We start from the raw sequence: 18124 nt of genomic DNA, 5'->3' as shown, positions 1-18124 counted from the left end.
TGACCGAGTCGAGTTCAATCGATCCAATTTTTATTAATAGCTCTCATCACCGGTTCTGAAGAGCGACGTAATGAACTTCGAATGGGTTTTCCACGCCGTGGAAAACCTGAAAACTTTCACTCCTCAGACCGTATATAGAACCGGCTTTTAAGACGTCTTAATGTTTTTTGCGCGGGTCAATTCTTCGTTTTGCTTTCGTTGGCCATCATCGTTTGTATTTGTTGCTGTGGGGGAGATGAAGACCATATAATGAGGGTTGAGTTATCTAACTCCGGGGGCTTTTACTGGGTTATTTTTGTTAACAGGGTTTTCCAATGCGAATAGGAATTGAAAAGCCCGCCATCTAGACATCTGTCACTTGACATTTGACAAGTACGGACTACGCGCCATTGATGAAAATGGTACGATCCACACTTCAACAACGCGCATTGAAATAGTTTAAAATTTACTACAAAAATGGTGAAAATCTTGCAGTCACAGTTTGCAAAACTAAAGCACTCTTGGATGGTCTTGTCTTGAAGCAGCTTCTCGAACGGCTATAGTGAAACTGGTGTTAAAATTTGAAACAAGTGATAGTCCGAGGAAGCTACGTCTGGAAAATACAACGGGTGGGGTAGGACTTCCCATTTCAACGTTTCCAAGTATGTCTTGACCACTTTCGCAACATAGGGTAAAGCATTGTCTTGCTGTAAAATCACTTTATCAGGTCTATCGTTGAAACGCGGCCGTTTGTCTTTCAATGCATTAATTGCAATCGATAACGATCGCCTGTGATTGTTTCAGTCAATATTAACAACTCATAATACACTACGCCGAGTTGATCCCACCAAATACTTAACATTACGTCGGAACCGTGAATATTCGGTTTGGCCGTCGACGTGGAAGCATGGCTGGGATTTCCCTATGATTTACTGCGCTGGGATTATAGTAATGAACCCATTTTTCGTCTCCAGTCGCTATGCGATGCAGAAATCCCTTCCGTCTTTGCAAGCAGCTGTTTACAAGCAAACAAATGGCGTTCAACATCTCTCGGCACCCAATTTCCTTGTTTCTGAATCATTCCTATGACTTTCAGGTTTGTTTAAAAGGCTTGTTGCTTCATCCCAATAATGCTGCAAATTCTTGTTGGGTTCGACTCTCTGCATCTTCGAAAACCTTCTTTCGTCTACCGCCGTGCTGGTCTTCGACGTCAAAATCGCCGTTTTTTGAAGCATTGAAACCACTCTCAGCTCGTTCTGTCACTAATAGCGGTCTCGCCATAGGTATTCGAGAGTTTCGATAAGCCTGAGCCGCAGATTTCTTCATATTAAATCAGAAAATTAAAACCTCCCGCTAATGGCTCGTAAGCTGACATGTTTAATCGAGGATAACTTTATTATGCGAACATAAATCGACTAATATTTTGATGGCGTAATGTTTACAAATACCTTCTACAAAAAAAGATGATATTTACAATCTATTTATTTTGAATACCACTTACTGCTACAGCCATCTATTGCAAAACGTCGGAAGCATAGTTGTACACCTGAAAATAGCGTAACATGTTGAACACAAATGATTTGAGAAACGTCAAAAAATAATAAACAGAGTTATTATAATAATTTAAACAATTTTCAATTGTTTGATTCCTATCGGAAACCCAGTTATTTAAAATCCTTAAAATTTTCATCGCATCGTATCTATTTAGAATCGTGTGGTAACTATTTAGAATCGCATTGAATTAATTTAGAATCCCACCAAATCTATTTAGAATCGAATCGTGTGGTAACTATTTAGAATCGCTTCAAAGTCTTTTAGAATCGCATCTTATCTATTTAGAATCGCATTGAATCAATTTAGAATCACACGAAATCTATTTAGAATCGAATCGTGTGGTAACTTTTTCAGAATCTCTTCAAAGTCATTTAGAATCGCATCGTATCTATCTAGAATCGCATTGAATCAATTTAGAATCACACCAAATCTATTTAGAATCAAATCGTGTGGTAACTATTTTAGAATCTCTTCAATGTCATTTAGAATCGCATCGTATCTATTTAGAATCGAATTGAATCTATTTAGAATCACATCAAATCTATTCAGAATCGAATCGTGTGGTAACTATTTAGAATCGCTTCAAAGTCATTTAGAATCGCATCGTATCTATCTAGAATCGTTTGGTAACTATTTAGAATCGCTTCAAAATCATTTAGAATCGCATCGTATCTATTTAGAATCGTGTGGTAACTATTTAGAATCTCTTCAAAGTCATTTAGAATCGTATCGTATCTTTTTAGAATCGCATCGCATCTATTTAAAATCGCATCGCATCTCGTGCACTCAGGCGAATGCAACCTTCAACCTCGCCCTAACCCCACCAGCCAATCTTCCCGCAGAAATAGAGCGCAATTAGCCAATCCGCGAAATCCAACCATAACGAGACCCGATGAAAAATCATATCCTCAACAACACGCACGCCTCGTCGAACTAATTGAAATCCCTCTCTCGGATATTTCTGCCCTTTCATCCGCGAACTTTTAATCGCAAAAACTGCGATGGCAACGAGATCCCTTCCCGGCCCGATTGAATAGAGGGTGGGCCCGGGATTACCAACGCAGGACGGCCAATCCTCCTTCCCGGGTTTTTGATTAATGAAAAAGTGCGACGGGAAAAGCTCCGGACGTCTGTCTAAAGCTCGCTATTAATCAAGCGTCCACTGGTGGTGGTGGTGTGATGCGGAAAAGAAAAGCGTTTTCGCGGAAAGCGGACGTTTATATATCGGCGTGATGGATCCGCTTTTACAAGCTGGGGGGGCTAGGGAATCCGATCCCGCAAGTGCGGGATCCCTCCGAAATCATCTCATAATACACAAACTAACAGGCCAATTAAAAAGTCCCCGGTCTACCATAGTAAAACCTTTTTTTTTGGCAAAATCCGATTTTATTATTCAAAATAGTTGTCTTCGAGGGCGATACAGCGATTATAGCAATCTTCCAACTTTTCATTTTTGTAGTACGATTTCTTTCGCTTCAAAATATGCCCCAATTTCGGCGATTACTTCTTCATTGGCGCTAATTTTTTTTTTCAGCGAGCGTTCTTTTGAGGTCTGAGATCAGGAAAAAGTCGATGGGGGCAGATCTGGCGATTACGGTGGATGCAGAAGCAGTTCGAAGCCCAATTCATGCAATTTTGCCATTGTTTTCATTGATTTGTAACACGGCGCATTGTCTTGATGAAACAGCACCTTTTTTTAACGATTTCATCCTTTTAAACGATCCAGTAACGCTATAGAATAAACGCTGTTGATGGTCTGGTCCTTTCGGAGGTAATCTATGAATATTATACCTTGCGCATCCCAAAGTACTGATGCCATAACCTTGCCAGCGGGCTGTTGTGTTTTCCTCGATTTGGATTCGGTTCATCGTGTGCAGTCCACTCAGCTGACTGTCGATTGGACTCCGGAGTGAAATGATGGAGTCATGTTTCATCCATTGTCACATATCGACGCAAAAATTCAGGTTTATTGCACTTAAATAGCTTCAAACGCTGCTCAGAATCATTAACAAGTTGTTGCTTTTGATTGATTGTGAGCTCGCGCGGCACCCATCTTGCAACAGCTTTCTCATGTACAAATATTCGTGAATGAAATGATGTACGCGTTCAGATAATATCTTCACAATGTGCTATCTCGATCAACTTCACTTTACGGTCATTCGAAATCATTTTGTGAACTCTTCGATTTTTTCGTCGGTTATAGCCTCGTTTGGGTGTCCACTGCGTTCGCCGTCTTCGATGCTCATTTCACCACGTTTAAACTTAGCATACCAATCAGGGATGGTTGATTTTCCTGGTGCAGACCCCGGAAACTCTTTATCAAGCCAAGATTTTGCTTCAACTGCATATTTTCTCTTCAGAAATCCAATATTTTTATCAGCACATGAAATTTTTTTTCAACTTTTTCAAATAAAAAAAAAACTTACAACGCCATATCCCACAAACTAATAGTCGAACTGCTGTCAAATTTCAACACGTATCGTTTGAAGGTTGGTACTAACTAGAAATCATATGGATTTAATACTAGCACCGCCATCTGTGCATCAGACCGGGGACTTTTCAATTGGCCTAATAGACTATAAAAGCGCAAACTTTTGAAACGCCCCTGAAGCAATAAACCACTCATAGGTTACGGACAAAGATGAAACACTAGTTACTGCTGAGCTACACTTCGATTCATGATCAGCAAATTGGAACTCGACATTGAGTAAAGAAATGGTTAAAGCTTTATTTTCTAGTATAAACGAGCACCGTTCATTAATGACAAGTATGGTACCGCATTTAGAAAACCCAGGTAAATATCTGGAATTTCTAGGATAAGAGTCAATGTCTACAAATGACTAAGAAGATACATTTGTACTTCATAGCAAACTGACAGGCTGCAAATGGAAACGTCTTTAGAAGACAAACACAATCCCAAACCGAAGACCATTTCACTTATGCTGATGACGATAAAGTACCACTTGAACCATCGCCTTTGAATTCAGAAGAGGAATCGAATCATAGTATTCGTACTGCGTGGCTACCAGAATTAAAGGCTTCTTCTATGGCTGCCAGAGCACGAGTACGAACAACACTTGACCAGTTATTGAAACATGAAATGACCCTTTTTGAATGCAGACGGAATAGGGGTACGGGTACATACTTGGAAGCTGTTTACAACTCTGAACGCTCAATTTTGAATATCAAATGGTTTCTAATTAGAAAAACTTGGAGACAACACTTGTCGGCAAATTTTTCAAGTTTAGCCGCGGCAAAACTTGACAGCTCTTGCCATGAAATAAACACAATTATACTATAGTATAAGTATATAGACCTTTTTATGAGCATGTTTAATAGGTAGAGTACAAATATTATATATATTGTTAACAATTCCGCATTTTTGGATTGATATTTTGGTGCGGGATTGGATTCCCTATTCGAGGCAGAGCCGAGCTCGCGATGGAACAATGCGTTGTTCTCTCGGAGGTCGCGGATGACCATTCCCCACTCCGCGTTAGGATCGTATCGCTGTTATGAGCGGTAGCGGGTTTATTTCCTCTAATTGCTTTCGAACAATGAGCTGACCCGTCGAAAGGAGGGCGATTTTCTCCGAGTCGGAGATTTTTGATCCCGCAATATAATAGAAGTCTACACAAAAAACTCCTGAGCGATTTTTTTTCACTCATCTCATGAAACTGCTATGACGTCGAATATTTATTTTACGTCCGGACATTACGCCCACCCTTAATATTATCTATCGCTGTTTCTCGGGTCTAACGATGTATTCTGTTACCCAATCCGATGTTTATTATGCGGACTTCGGGAATGGAAGGCAATAAAAATAGAGAATTATGAAATAATAAGAACTCGTGCTTGTCGGTACTTTGGAAATAAGAATCTGAAATAACGGGTGTTTTTTTTCGAGGTATATAACTTTAAGTTGGCATTACTGTTCAATATGGCGACCGATTTCACAGCTGTCAAGTGATTTATTCTCAGTTTGGTTTGGCAATTCATCATGAATAGACTCACGCCTGAACAACGCTTGCAAATAGTGCAATTTTATTTCGAAAATAATGGTTCTGTGCGGAATACGTATCGCGCACTACGTCCATTTTATTTTGTTTAGCGATGAAGCGCACTTCTGGTTGAATGGCTACGTCAACAAACAAAACTGCCGCATTTGGAGTAAAGCTAATCCTCAAGTGTATGTCGAAACACCGTTACATACAGAAAAACTGACTGTTTGGTGCGCTTTATGGGCTGGTGGAATCATTGGTCCGTACTTCTTCAAAAACGATAATGGCCAGAACGTTACAGTCAATGGTGATCGGTATAGAGCCATGATTACTAACTTTTTCATTCCTGAATTGAACAACCATGATGTCCAGGAGCTGTGGTTCCAACAAGACGGCGCAACATAACACACAGCTCTTGCCACAATCGATTTATTGAAAGACACGTTTGGTGACCGCCTAATTTCACGTTTTGGACCTGTGAATTGGCCTCCAAGATCTTGTGATTTAACACCGCTAGACTACTTTCTGTGGGGCTATGTAAAGTCATTGGTCTATGCGGATAAGCCACAAACCCTTGACCATTTGGAAGACAACATTCGCCGTGTTATTGCCGATATACGTCCACAAATGTTGGAAAAAGTCATCGAAAATTGGACGTCCAGATTGGACTACATCCGAGCCAGCCATGGCGGTCATATGCCAGAAATCATATTTAAAATGTAATGTCACAAGATTATCTTGCGTATAAATGAAATTCATGCCAATCGAATAATCCATCGTTGTTTTATTGCAATTTAAAGTTCTATAGCTCTAAAAAAAAACCACCCTTTATAACCAGTTGTTTACAATAAAGCCTCGAATTTCGGAAGAAATGGCGGAAGCAAAGTCTTACGCCTATGGGTATGTATGTTGTACGCCTATCGAGAAAACTGTTAATGTTAAAAATAAATCAACACCCCTTAATTCCACATAATCCGTTAAATTGGTTTATACCACCTTATAACCACCTTCATCAGAATTCAGATTTCAGAGCAATATCCTCACACCCTCAGGGCGTTTCGCATTCTTATTAGCGACACCGTCTCGAAAGTGTTCGAATCTTAAGTCCACGAAGTGAACGCAAATTGAAGTTCTGACATTGCATGAGAGCCAGGTCTTTCGATGGGGAAGTTATTAAGACGGGCTGAGCTCGGCATAATCATCTGCTTCTTACACTTCTTCTTCTCCCTCTGTCGCGGAAAAGTCAGTTATGCGGTTCTAGGATTTACGAGCGGCTTATTGAGCCCCGAGCAGAGAGAGAGAGACCGAATTTAATTTGATCTGGGGGCGTGCAACCCTTTGAGAGATCCGAGATGAACGGAGAAGAGGGCATATAATTAGGGGTGGAGAGGTCGAAGTCCGGAGGGCAAGGAATTCCGCAATGCACGTCCAGAATCTGCGACGTCTGTTATTGTCGAAGATCGCTCTCGGAATGGGAATGGAGCAACGCCCTGGAATTTGTGTGATGACAAAGTGATCCTCCATACCACCACAACGCTATGTAGCTGACACAGCTATAGATTATATGACTTTCTAGAGAAAATACTCTAAAAATAATGGTATGTATGTAGGATCCAGTTATTGCTGTAAATAATTGAGATGGTCAACCGGATGCTTGGAGACCTATTAGTCTCTTTGATTTGTCGAGGGCATGACAGTTTCAATGAATTTACAGGGAACGAATTGTTATTGTACATAATGTGAAAAGGATGTGTAATTCTTCGGGGTGTCGAAGAATGTGTCATGTCGGTTGTAAAACTTAAGAGATTTACGGGGGTTGGGAAAGTTCTAGAACAAGACGGTTGTACCAGATGTGTTACATCTGTTTCTCAGGTTCTAGTCCTTCTAGAATATTCGATTTCCAGGAATCCGCGAAGAACTTTGGGGGCGGTACGGCAAAAGCCCTTATTAGACTAGGGGATGGTACTTTCCCCTAAGGGTGTGGTCAAACCGAGAGAAGGGAGGTCTATATTCGAGAGAGGGTAGTTCCAATGGACAGAGAGCACAGTCCAAATTAAACCGAAGACGGGTACAGACAGTACAGTTCAACTTAAGCCGAAGACGAGTCAAGTTCGGTCGGTCAACTTAAGACGTAAGACGAAAAGACGGTTCGCGGGCTAGATTAAGACGAGTCGTGAACAAGTTAAAGACGAGACGACCAAAATTTGTAATAAGACGAAGACGTGACATATCGAAGACGTTTCGAGTAATTAAAACTAAGAGTTAAAGACGAAATTCAGTACCGTAGTGAGAAACTTGTTAATTAAGAAGTAATTAGGATCTTCTCAATAGATGTAAATAATTCAAAAGAGTTTAATTATTACAAATCCAACAAAGTCACGGAGAAAAAGACGAAAGGCCAGGCAATCGAATCATACCTCTAGACGATCGATTAACCAAGCCTACATGTATATTATTTAACGAGCGGTAATGTAGGTCATAACTCACGCAGATGAAGTTTGCAGCACGGGCCGCAGGCGAGTGCTGTAATTCATCAAGTGAGTTATGACTATTACCGCGAGTTGAATACTATACTTCATCTACGATTATAACAATAAATACTAAAATACAAGAATACAGAAAGAACTTTATTGACAGACCCCAAAAGTTACCTATAAACGTCAAAATTATCAAAGTGACATTCCTCCTCTTAATAACAATAATTGAATGTTCCCTTTGGCCGTGGTAGTCGAAATAAGTAGATCTTAGATGTCATACAATAAGCTTAGGTATTTGTAAATATAACGCCATCCAAATATTTATCTATTTGTGTCTGCATCATGCAGTTATTCTCGATTACACATGTCAGCATGAGCCAAATTCTTGTCATTTGCGGGAGGTTTTAATTTTTTGCTTCAATATGAAGAAATCTGCGGCGGAGACGCATCGAATGTTCTCAAATACCTATAGTGTGGCTGCTATTAGTAGAAGAACTAGCCGAGAGTGGTTTCAACGCTCCAAGAAAGGTGATTTTGACCTCGAAGACCAGTATAGCGGCGGAAGAGAGAAGGTTTTCGACATGCAGAATTGGAGTCATAACTTGATCAAGACTCGTGTCAAACGCAACAATAATTGACAGGATCATTGGGGGTAACGCGACAATCCATTTCAAAACGCCTGAAAGTCAAGAGAATGATTCAGAAACAAGGAAATTGGGTGCCGTACGAGTTGAAGGCGTGAGATGTTGAAACGCTTTTGTTTTCTTGCAAACAGTTGCTTGCAAGGCAAAGACGTAAGGGATTTCTGCAAATCATTGTGACTGGAGACGAAATATGGGTCATTACGATAATCCTTACCGCAGAAAATCACGGGAATATGCCGGCTATGTTTCCGCGTCAACGGCCAAACCGAAAATTCACAGTTCCAAGGTCATGCTCATTATTTGGTGGGACCTGCTCGGCTTAGTGTATTATGAGTTGTTAAAACCAAATGTAACAGTCACAGACGATCGTTATCGAACGCAATTAATGCGTTTGAGCCGAGCATTGAAAGATAAACGGCCTCAATACAATGAGAGACATGATTTTACAGCCTAGAATTTTGGAAAAAAAAACGGCGGAAGCAAAGTTGTACGCCTATGTAGGTTGGAGAAGAGTTCTATACAATTGCGGAGCTTGTTGCCAACGAGAATCCAACTTAACGAGCGAAGCGAGTCCAAATTTATAAAGCCCTTCTTGTAGAAGCCCTTGTCCGTATTGACAAAAATCTTGAACAGCAATTTTCTCAAGCCCGTATTGAGGCTAAATTCGTATCACCAAGCTTGTTGGTCATAGACAAGAATAGTTGGAAGTCACTTGGTCTCAGGTCTGCACTATAGGGTGGATGCAGTAGAACTTCCAATATGATCTCTCGGTACTTCTGGCACATCATCAAAGATAGGTTTGGCCAGGCATTGTTCTGATGGAATACGAGATTCATGTCCTATTCACCAATGCTCTGACTGCTTCTGTTTGATCACCAGATTCAAACGTTCGAGTTATTCACAGTAGAGGTCGGACTTGTGCGTTTAACCATAGAGAAGCTTTCATAGTTGAATTTTCTCTGCCAATCCCACTAAACATACAGCAACACATTCCTGGCTGTCAATCCTGGCTTGGTCAAGGTCTGGCCTGCTTGGGTGGCTTTGGACCAAGATCTTTGTCGATTGACATTGTCGTGAGTAACCCTGTTTCATCTCTAGTATCATCCACTTCAGAAATGGGTTGATTTTGTTGCGATTCTCATATGGGAATTTGGTTCATGAGGTTGAACGTGTGGCACCCAAACATCAAGCTTCTTGTTTAATCCAGACTTCTGGAAATTGGTCAAAACGGTTTTAGCATCGATGTTCAGCTCCTGGGCGATGTTATGACAGCCGACGTGAAGGTTTATCTGGATGTTTACCATTATGGTATTGACATTTTTGACAACAGGTCTCCCAAAGCGTAGTGTATCATTCACCTCCACACTAATAGTGCAGCTTCATGCTAAACTATTGACTTTATCGTTATGAATTATACGATATTTACGTAGGAAGTATAAGAGAATCGAGACATTATGATGAAATTGCAATTTCGCCAGTGGCGTACAATTTGGGGAGGATTAACCAGTCGCTTGCGTTTGTTAAGCATAATTTAGAGGGGTTTATACTATGTACACTTCCTGCAGAATATGAAAATTATAAGTAAAATAGTTTTAGTATACAGGTCACGAATAATACATAAATTTTAAAATAATATACCCTGTATCACGGACAGGAGAATCATTTTATCTAGTTGTTTTGGGTTAAAACTTATTTCGGGCTCAATATTGTGTAGTTGAAATATTCCTAATTACTTATGATACACAATGTATATGCCTGTCGAACAAAACTTTCATTTCATTTTATACAAGTAACTGATGAATTTAATTTGGAGGATCTCGTTATAAATTTACATTTCAATTATGCGTTTAAAATGCAAATGTTGCGAGTCCTGTAGTATTTCAGTGTAGAATAAAACACGAACTTCAAAATGTTCTTCCTCTACAATCGAATCTAATTAAAATTATGTTTCAGAAAGAATGTTGTTCGAATAGAACTTTTCTGAAGGCATTAATTGAATCTTTTTCATCAAAAAAATATGATATATAAATAAAAAATATGATATATAAATAAAAAATAAATAAAAATAGTTATTTATGCAACAAGTGCAAAAAGTGAATGTTTATTGCACTCGACGTGAAATTGTCCGACGAGGCCGTTAGGCCGAGTTGGACAACACGTCGAGTGCAATAATCAATTTTTGCACGAATTGCATACAACATTTTTTCTACGTTCATGCAAAAAGCAAAAAATTATTTATTGAGGTGATGCACTAGGTGTAGGAAAATGAAAAGCGCAACTTCTGACGGTTACAAATCGGATCAGTTTTGATTAAGGAGTTATTCTCGGGAAGGCATTGTTTGTTTATCTCTGGCTGCTAACATTAATACAAAATAATATAAAATATGTAACTGTTTAAAACGTATTGCCAATCTCACAGCATATCTGATAAATATGTAATGGGTTTGAACGTTTATGTCATGATGACAGCACGTTGAAGTAGACTGACAGATGAGTGCAATAAAAACTTTATTGCACTAGTGCAATAAAGAACTTCTTTTTCCACTAAATATAGTTCAATAAAGTTTTGCTTTTTGCATGAATGTAGAAAAAAAATATAATTATGATGACACTTTTTTTTTTCTGTTTCAGATATGTGATTTCGGTTTAGCTAGGGTAGCAGATCCTGATCATGATCATACTGGGTTTTTGACGGAATATGTCGCAACTAGGTGGTACAGAGCTCCTGAAATTATGCTTAATTCTAAGGTAGGTGTACTTTATGTAATTCTTAGAGCACAAAATTTGACGTCACTTTAAACAACTTTGTAGTTAATGCCATGTTTTAAATGATAAAATGAAGCTGTCTCCACACTTCAATGACATTTTATCATGAATATATCTTTTTAGGGCTACACAAAATCTATCGACATATGGTCAGTGGGATGTATTTTAGCAGAAATGTTATCGAACAAACCCATATTTCCTGGAAAGCATTATCTAGATCAACTGAACCACATCCTAGGAATACTTGGTTCACCATCCCAAGAAGATCTGGATTCTATCATCAATGTAAAAGTGAGTAATCTATTCAGTTAGCTTATATCAAAAACACAAGTTTTGTTATAACGAAAGATATCAACCTAATTGATTTCTAGTGATAGTATTAACAAACTATTGTCATTCAAGAAAATATAGATGTTTCCATTTTTTTAGGCGAAGAGTTATCTACAATCTTTACCGTACAAACCAAAGATACCATGGGCTAAGCTTTATCCGAATGCTGATCCCAAAGCCCTGGATCTGTTGGATAAAATGTTGACTTTCAATCCGCATAGGCGAATAGAAGTGGAAGAGGCTTTAGCACATCCCTATCTTGAGCAGTATTACGATCCAGCTGATGAGGTGAGTGATTACTATTTGGATGATTTACTTCATAATATAAATACTATGAAGATCAATGGGTAGACTTTTAAGTAGTGCTTAAGTATCAACTTGTTTATTATATTGGCTTCTCTCCAGTTTTATCTTCTCCAAACTCCCCGTTTCCTAAAGTCACTCCATCACATTCTTCTATATTACCTGTCTCTTATCCACGTTTCCTGAACTCCTGTTGTGTCCAGTGTTCCAGTAGAGGTCTTGATATGCAGAGTTCACGAAAAAATTATCTCCATCTAGGAATGTTTTTGTTTTCTCAGCCTGTTGCAGAAAGACCGTTTAGGTTCGATACGGAATTGGACGATCTCCCAAAAGACGTTTTGAAGACTCTCATTTTCGAAGAGACCCTCCTTTTCAAACAGCGACAACAGGAACCACCTCAACATCAACAAATGGGCACTACATAGTTATTTGAAATAAGCGTCTAATTCAATAAAATTTTCTACTTGTTTTATAAATTGGTGAAGGTTATCAGTGCTCTCCAGTTACACAAACTCAACTGATTATTACAAAATTTGCCATCATATTGAATCAGCATCAAACGGATGTACATATGAACCTCAAGATGAAACTAGCTATAAACGCTGTTGGCGGGATCCATATTCCTTATATATTTTTGTTTGTTGTAGATGTGGAAAAAACCTTCTGGTCCAATTTAGTTTTTCCAGTTTTGAATTCTATGTAAATAGTCATCTTTATCATTGCAAATTATTTATTATTTTGATTCGATTTCTACACATTTATTCAAATTTTTTCTCAGAAGGTTTTTTATTATTGCAAGATATTCTTGCGTCTATTTGTGAATAATCATAATCTTCATTTTACCAGTTAAGAAGTACAAATCACTTTTAGTATATAGGAATTTTTGTCACGTTTTCCTAGATTGCTAGTTCTAAAAATTCCCATTTTAGTAGTTGCATTTTCTACAGTCAAGTACGAACAATTGAAAATATAGAATTATATAACTATACATTTGAAGAAATATACAGGAGCAGTTTTATAGTTTTTATCTTCAACCATCATTTCAGTATTTCTCGGTCTGTTCACTGGCAATCATTGTTACTGAGATTATTAATCAATCCTGAAATAACTGGAAGTATTGAATTTTATTATTTCATAGTATTTAAAAATAATCAGAAATTTAAAATATAACTGAGGACTCCTAATTATGGAGATCACAGTAAATAGATTTTGTTGACTCGAATTTATTGGAGTCACATTATACAATTATAAATTTTATTGCTTTGATTCTCATTTTATTAGTCACACACCTCAACTGTATATTCAACTTTAGTCAAATACAGCTTGAACTATTATTTATACATTTTTTTTTTATTAAGTATTCCTTATATTTCATTTTTTTTTAATACCATTACAACGACAGAGGTTTTGTCATATGAGTTTCATTTGGTTATTTGAATTTTCTTTTGGGTATTAATCAGTAAATTTTATTTAGTACAATTTTTGAAGATCTCACTATACACTGAACTTCATTATTCGCAATTGTTTCAAAATGAACGAAAAACATACATGAAGTGAAAATATCAAAATTTTTCTTTGATTGCTCAGAGGATGGTAGACCTTTCAGTATAATTTCAGGAAATGAGTGTCATAAAAATTTCCAAAAAAAAAACAAAAATTTCAAATGAACACTTATGTTCTAAAATAAAAAAATTCAGTTATGGTTATACAGGATGTCCCGGGAGGTGAGTACGGATTGACTGGAAAAAATTAATTTCTACCTTTCTTCAGAAAGTTACAGGGTGATTTTGCATATTCATGGAAATAATGAAACCATCATCAGAACCAAACTCATCGGCGGAATTTATTGGAACTTGGGATGTAAATTGATACTTGCCGAGGTCGAGTCAGACATTAATTTTTTCAATATTTCAGGACCGAACTCATTAATTCTCATTTGAAGTGTTCAGGTTGAAAATATCACTTTGTATCTCGAATTTGAAATCATTGTTTATATTTCCAAAAAGAACATAAATTCAGCTTCAATACACGGTATCACTTAAAGTTGTCACCTAACATTCTTTTTTCACGTTTTTCAATTTTTTGCCTTTAATCCGAACTCACCTAGTACTACTCTACCTCTGGTTAGAGTATGTACAGTCACTCCCGGGACACCCTGTATATACATTTGATTAAAAAACTACTTCATTTTCAGTATGAGTTGTAATCAATTTGAATGTTTGTTAAAAATCAGGTTGATTTTGTTTGATAGTTATGATAACTAATTCCATATAAAAAATTATACAACAAAGATGCAACTGAATTTTAGTGAACAAGTGTAACATTTAAAAAGTTCATATAGTTGTCATTTCATTTTTCAATAATAGAATTTATTGAACAAATATTCACCATGAATTTTTGAGGTATATGGTAAATCACTGCAATACATCCTGTATTATTTCTCTATGAAATATTTCTCAAGAACATTCAATTATTTTATTCCCTATCTTCATTACTTGGAATCCCATAAAATTATGTTCTTATTCTTGAGATTTATATAACTATGAGGATAGTCCAAGTTAATCAAAATAGTACAATATATTTTACGAATATTATATATTGTGAATCACGCACATCTAAGAATCATGTTGATTGCTTTTTAGTTGATAAATATTGTTCCATAGTTCATAGAAGTACGGAGAATATAAAAATAGTATTTGTAATATATTGAATTGATTTATGGAACATGGAATGATTTCATGAATTCCAAAAAATCATTCACTAGAATTATTTATATTACAAATAATATTAGATACCAGTTGGCTATACAATTTTGTTCGAAAAAGGTTTTTCATCATTGTGATTCAATGACTGGTTAAAATATAGAATTCTCACGATAAGAATATTAGCCTTAGAAAAAATATTCATTAAAGAACTTCGAAAAGTTGTATAAAACAATTTTTCAAGAGATTCACTCATGTTAACTGTCTTGAACTATCGACAGTGAACAAGAGAAATGTATACTCAAAATGACATCAATGTCATATTTTAAAAGAAGACCAACGCAATAGTTGGGGATATTAAATCGTTGTGAATATTCCATTGAATCCCTTCGAGAAGGGAGTGAACAGCTTTAATATAAAAATCAGTTAATCTTTATCACTTTATAAAACTGAAATTTTATTGGAAGTCAATTCATCATTCGAAAATCTGATTTTGGTTCGAAATGAACCACAATTCTTTGAAATCAGTGTTCTTATCAATGTTGTCTTCAATATAGAATTATACATGCTATAAATTATCTATGTGATCAATACATTTTTATGTGAGATATATACTATGAATTTATTCTTGAGGTTGAATTAAATTTTTGTATTTACAAATATTCCAACCCAATTCTGAACCTTGTTGTTATGATAATCCCCTGTTTAAAACTATATTCTACTTGAAGTCGATGAAAAATGGATCGGATTAATATTCAAGAAATAGTGATAAAGATTACATCTTTTTGATTTTGGCGTTAATGAATGAATGTTTAAATATGTTGAAGGATGTGTTGATTAATATAAGCATTGGTATTAAAACTCAAATAAAATGAAAAAAAAAATTATTCATCATATCGTGCAATTTAAACCTTAAGCAATTTACAATGGCAATGTCGATGTGGTATTTCATAAATAACTAGTAACTATGTCTATTGTAAAATTGCCGGTGTTGATGGAAGAGATGATTATGTGGTTAAAGAAAATTTTAAATTTTTTCCTCAATTTTATATAATTAATTTATTGTAGTTATACGTTATACTACATCTTGAATATTGTACCATGAGAAAATAAAAAGGTATGATGATTGATGAATGTACTAGAAACTGATTTGTAAAAGTGCAAAATTTACACATGGTTGTTGAATATGGCCTAAAATTTTCTCAATTAATGTTGTTGAATATTATTGTTACATGGTATTGAATCTTCATATTCCAAAAATTCTGTAGTCGTAAAATATATAATAAAATATCTCATGTGCATCAGGTCTTATTCAATCGTTTTCCATTACCATTAACAACTGATACTACATTGGATGGTTGTATTGTGTGAACCTCTAATTTACCTTTCCTTATTACTAGGATCTTATGAATCTTAGGAGAAATTTCAACAATTATCGCAAAATTTTTTGAATGAGGCATTCTGCGTTTTTTTATTTTTATCGGACATTAGTGGCCTAGCACCTCGTTGAACAAAAAAATTGGAAACATAATTTTATGAATTACCCTCGAGTCAACGAGAAGTTTATCCAAGTCCCAAATAAATTCGAAAATAATTATCGTCTGGTCTATTTCTGTTCAAAACACCAAAATTTAAATTGAACTGTGACTGAAACACCATAGATTTTTACTTAATAAAAGAAAGGAAGAAGAAGAATAAATCTTATTCTGTGTTTGAAGAAATGAATTTGACGAACGTCATAGAGCTTTTGTTAATGTCATCAAATTAACCTCAATTAAGTTAGCCACTTATTTCAAAACAAGGAAATGGGCTCAAAATGAATTACACAATTAATAAGTGATAATGAAAATTGTCTGATGTACCGGTGATATAGAATATAACTATTGATCTTCATTCTTGTAATATGGTGTTGAGGACTAGAGCCCCTTGTATCCCACCAAAATATATGGTTTTTTATTTCCTCATTTTATCCATATCAACATTGATTAGTGTTGATAGTTCTGATCCTATTATCTATGCGGTAAATTGTGGTGGAGACGCCCACACTGATGTTCTCGGCATAAGATATGAGAAGGATCCTCTTCATGGAAAAATAGGAATTGCCTCCGATTATGGAAAACGATTACTTATTGGAAGGATTCCACCAGAGGACCATATTTTATACCAAACAGAAAGGTATCATACAAACACTTTCGGTTATGATATACCTATAACATCAGATGGAGATTACGTACTTGTTTTGAAATTCTGTGAAGTATATTTTAATGCACCAAATCAGAAGGTTTTCGATGTTGTACTGAATGGTGAACATATGATAGTATCAGATCTGGATATATTCGACAAAGTAGGTAGAGGTTTTGCTCACGATGAGTATATACCTTTTAGAGTCAACAAGGGACGAATGATATACAATGAGGAAGAATCAGATATAAGGGGCGGTAAAATACGTGTCGAATTCATTAAAGGTAATAAGGACAATCCAAAAATTAACGCTATTTATGTGGTGAAATCCAGACTAGAAGATGTGCCAAAACTGCCAGCTATTCAAATGGAACAAGAAAAATTTGATGAGCACAAAGAGGAACCTGAGGTTATACCAAAAAATCGACGACCTGCTGCTGTCAAACAACCCGATCCATACACAATGGATGATTCTTCAATTATGCTTCCCGTTTTTATTGCAATAGGAGCTTTTATTCCACTTTTATTTTGTCTATGTAAATTGTGATTTATTTCTATTGAAATTTTGTGATCACTTATTTAATTTCCTAGATTCACACTGGAGAATTGTCAATTCAACTAGTCAATTTCAGTAAAACACCTGGTTGAATATGAATAATTGATATTGAAACCTAGATTAGGTTTTTTATAGGATAATGAATTTCTCAATGGAAGATTTGTAAAATGAGTATTATTTGTCTTGTCTATCTGTTGTAGTAATTGTTGAATTGGTATTTTCTTGTTATGAAACTGAATAATAGTTATCTTGACACACGTTCCGATTTTCCTATAATTGGTGAAGGTTGAATAGTGGTAGAAAAACTGAAATTCAATAGCACCAATAAAATTGAGAGAATAAAATGTTTGGATAAAGCAAGTTTTTCATTCGAAATTAGAAATATACTTAAACCTTTATCACTTTACATTAGCTGATTAGTATTCATACTAATTTCTTTTTTGAAAATCTCTTCAATCTTATTTTCATCAAAAGGATTTGTTCCTAATTTTTTTATTTTGTTCTTATGAGAGAGAGAATTTCTTCAGTAGGTAGCTAATTGAAGCACTCAGACGAACTAAAATTGTCGACATATGAATGAATGAGTATATGCAAAAGCTCAGTTAAAGCTTTCCTCATTTTTTGGTTTTCA

The 18124-nt window shown here is 36.1% G+C and overlaps 2 protein-coding genes across 2 annotated transcripts in view; both read left to right on the top strand.

The window, feature by feature from the left end:
* The window catches only part of LOC123679756 (mitogen-activated protein kinase 1), a 40998-nt gene extending 27606 nt beyond the window's left edge, over positions 1 to 13392 (top strand). The window contains exons 5-8 of the mRNA XM_045617224.1: positions 11287 to 11403; positions 11545 to 11712; positions 11851 to 12039; positions 12333 to 13392. Coding sequence (XP_045473180.1) covers positions 11287 to 11403; positions 11545 to 11712; positions 11851 to 12039; positions 12333 to 12479 — 621 coding nt within the window. The 3' untranslated portion in view covers positions 12480 to 13392. The remainder of the gene's footprint in view (positions 1 to 11286; positions 11404 to 11544; positions 11713 to 11850; positions 12040 to 12332) is intronic.
* Positions 13393 to 16501: 3109 nt separating this feature from the next.
* On the top strand, positions 16502 to 17849 carry LOC123679757 (malectin). Its single transcript, XM_045617225.1, has one exon. The coding sequence runs from the start codon at positions 16660 to 16662 to the stop codon at positions 17482 to 17484; it is 825 nt and encodes a 274-aa protein (XP_045473181.1). The 5' UTR covers positions 16502 to 16659; the 3' UTR covers positions 17485 to 17849.
* The last annotated feature ends 275 nt before the right edge of the window (positions 17850 to 18124 follow it).

Source organism: Harmonia axyridis, chromosome 5 (genome assembly GCF_914767665.1).
Source record: "Harmonia axyridis chromosome 5, icHarAxyr1.1, whole genome shotgun sequence".
Lineage (NCBI taxonomy): Eukaryota > Metazoa > Arthropoda > Insecta > Coleoptera > Coccinellidae > Harmonia > Harmonia axyridis.
Note: the sequence above shows the minus strand (reverse complement) of the source record. Positions and strands in the feature narration are given on the sequence as shown.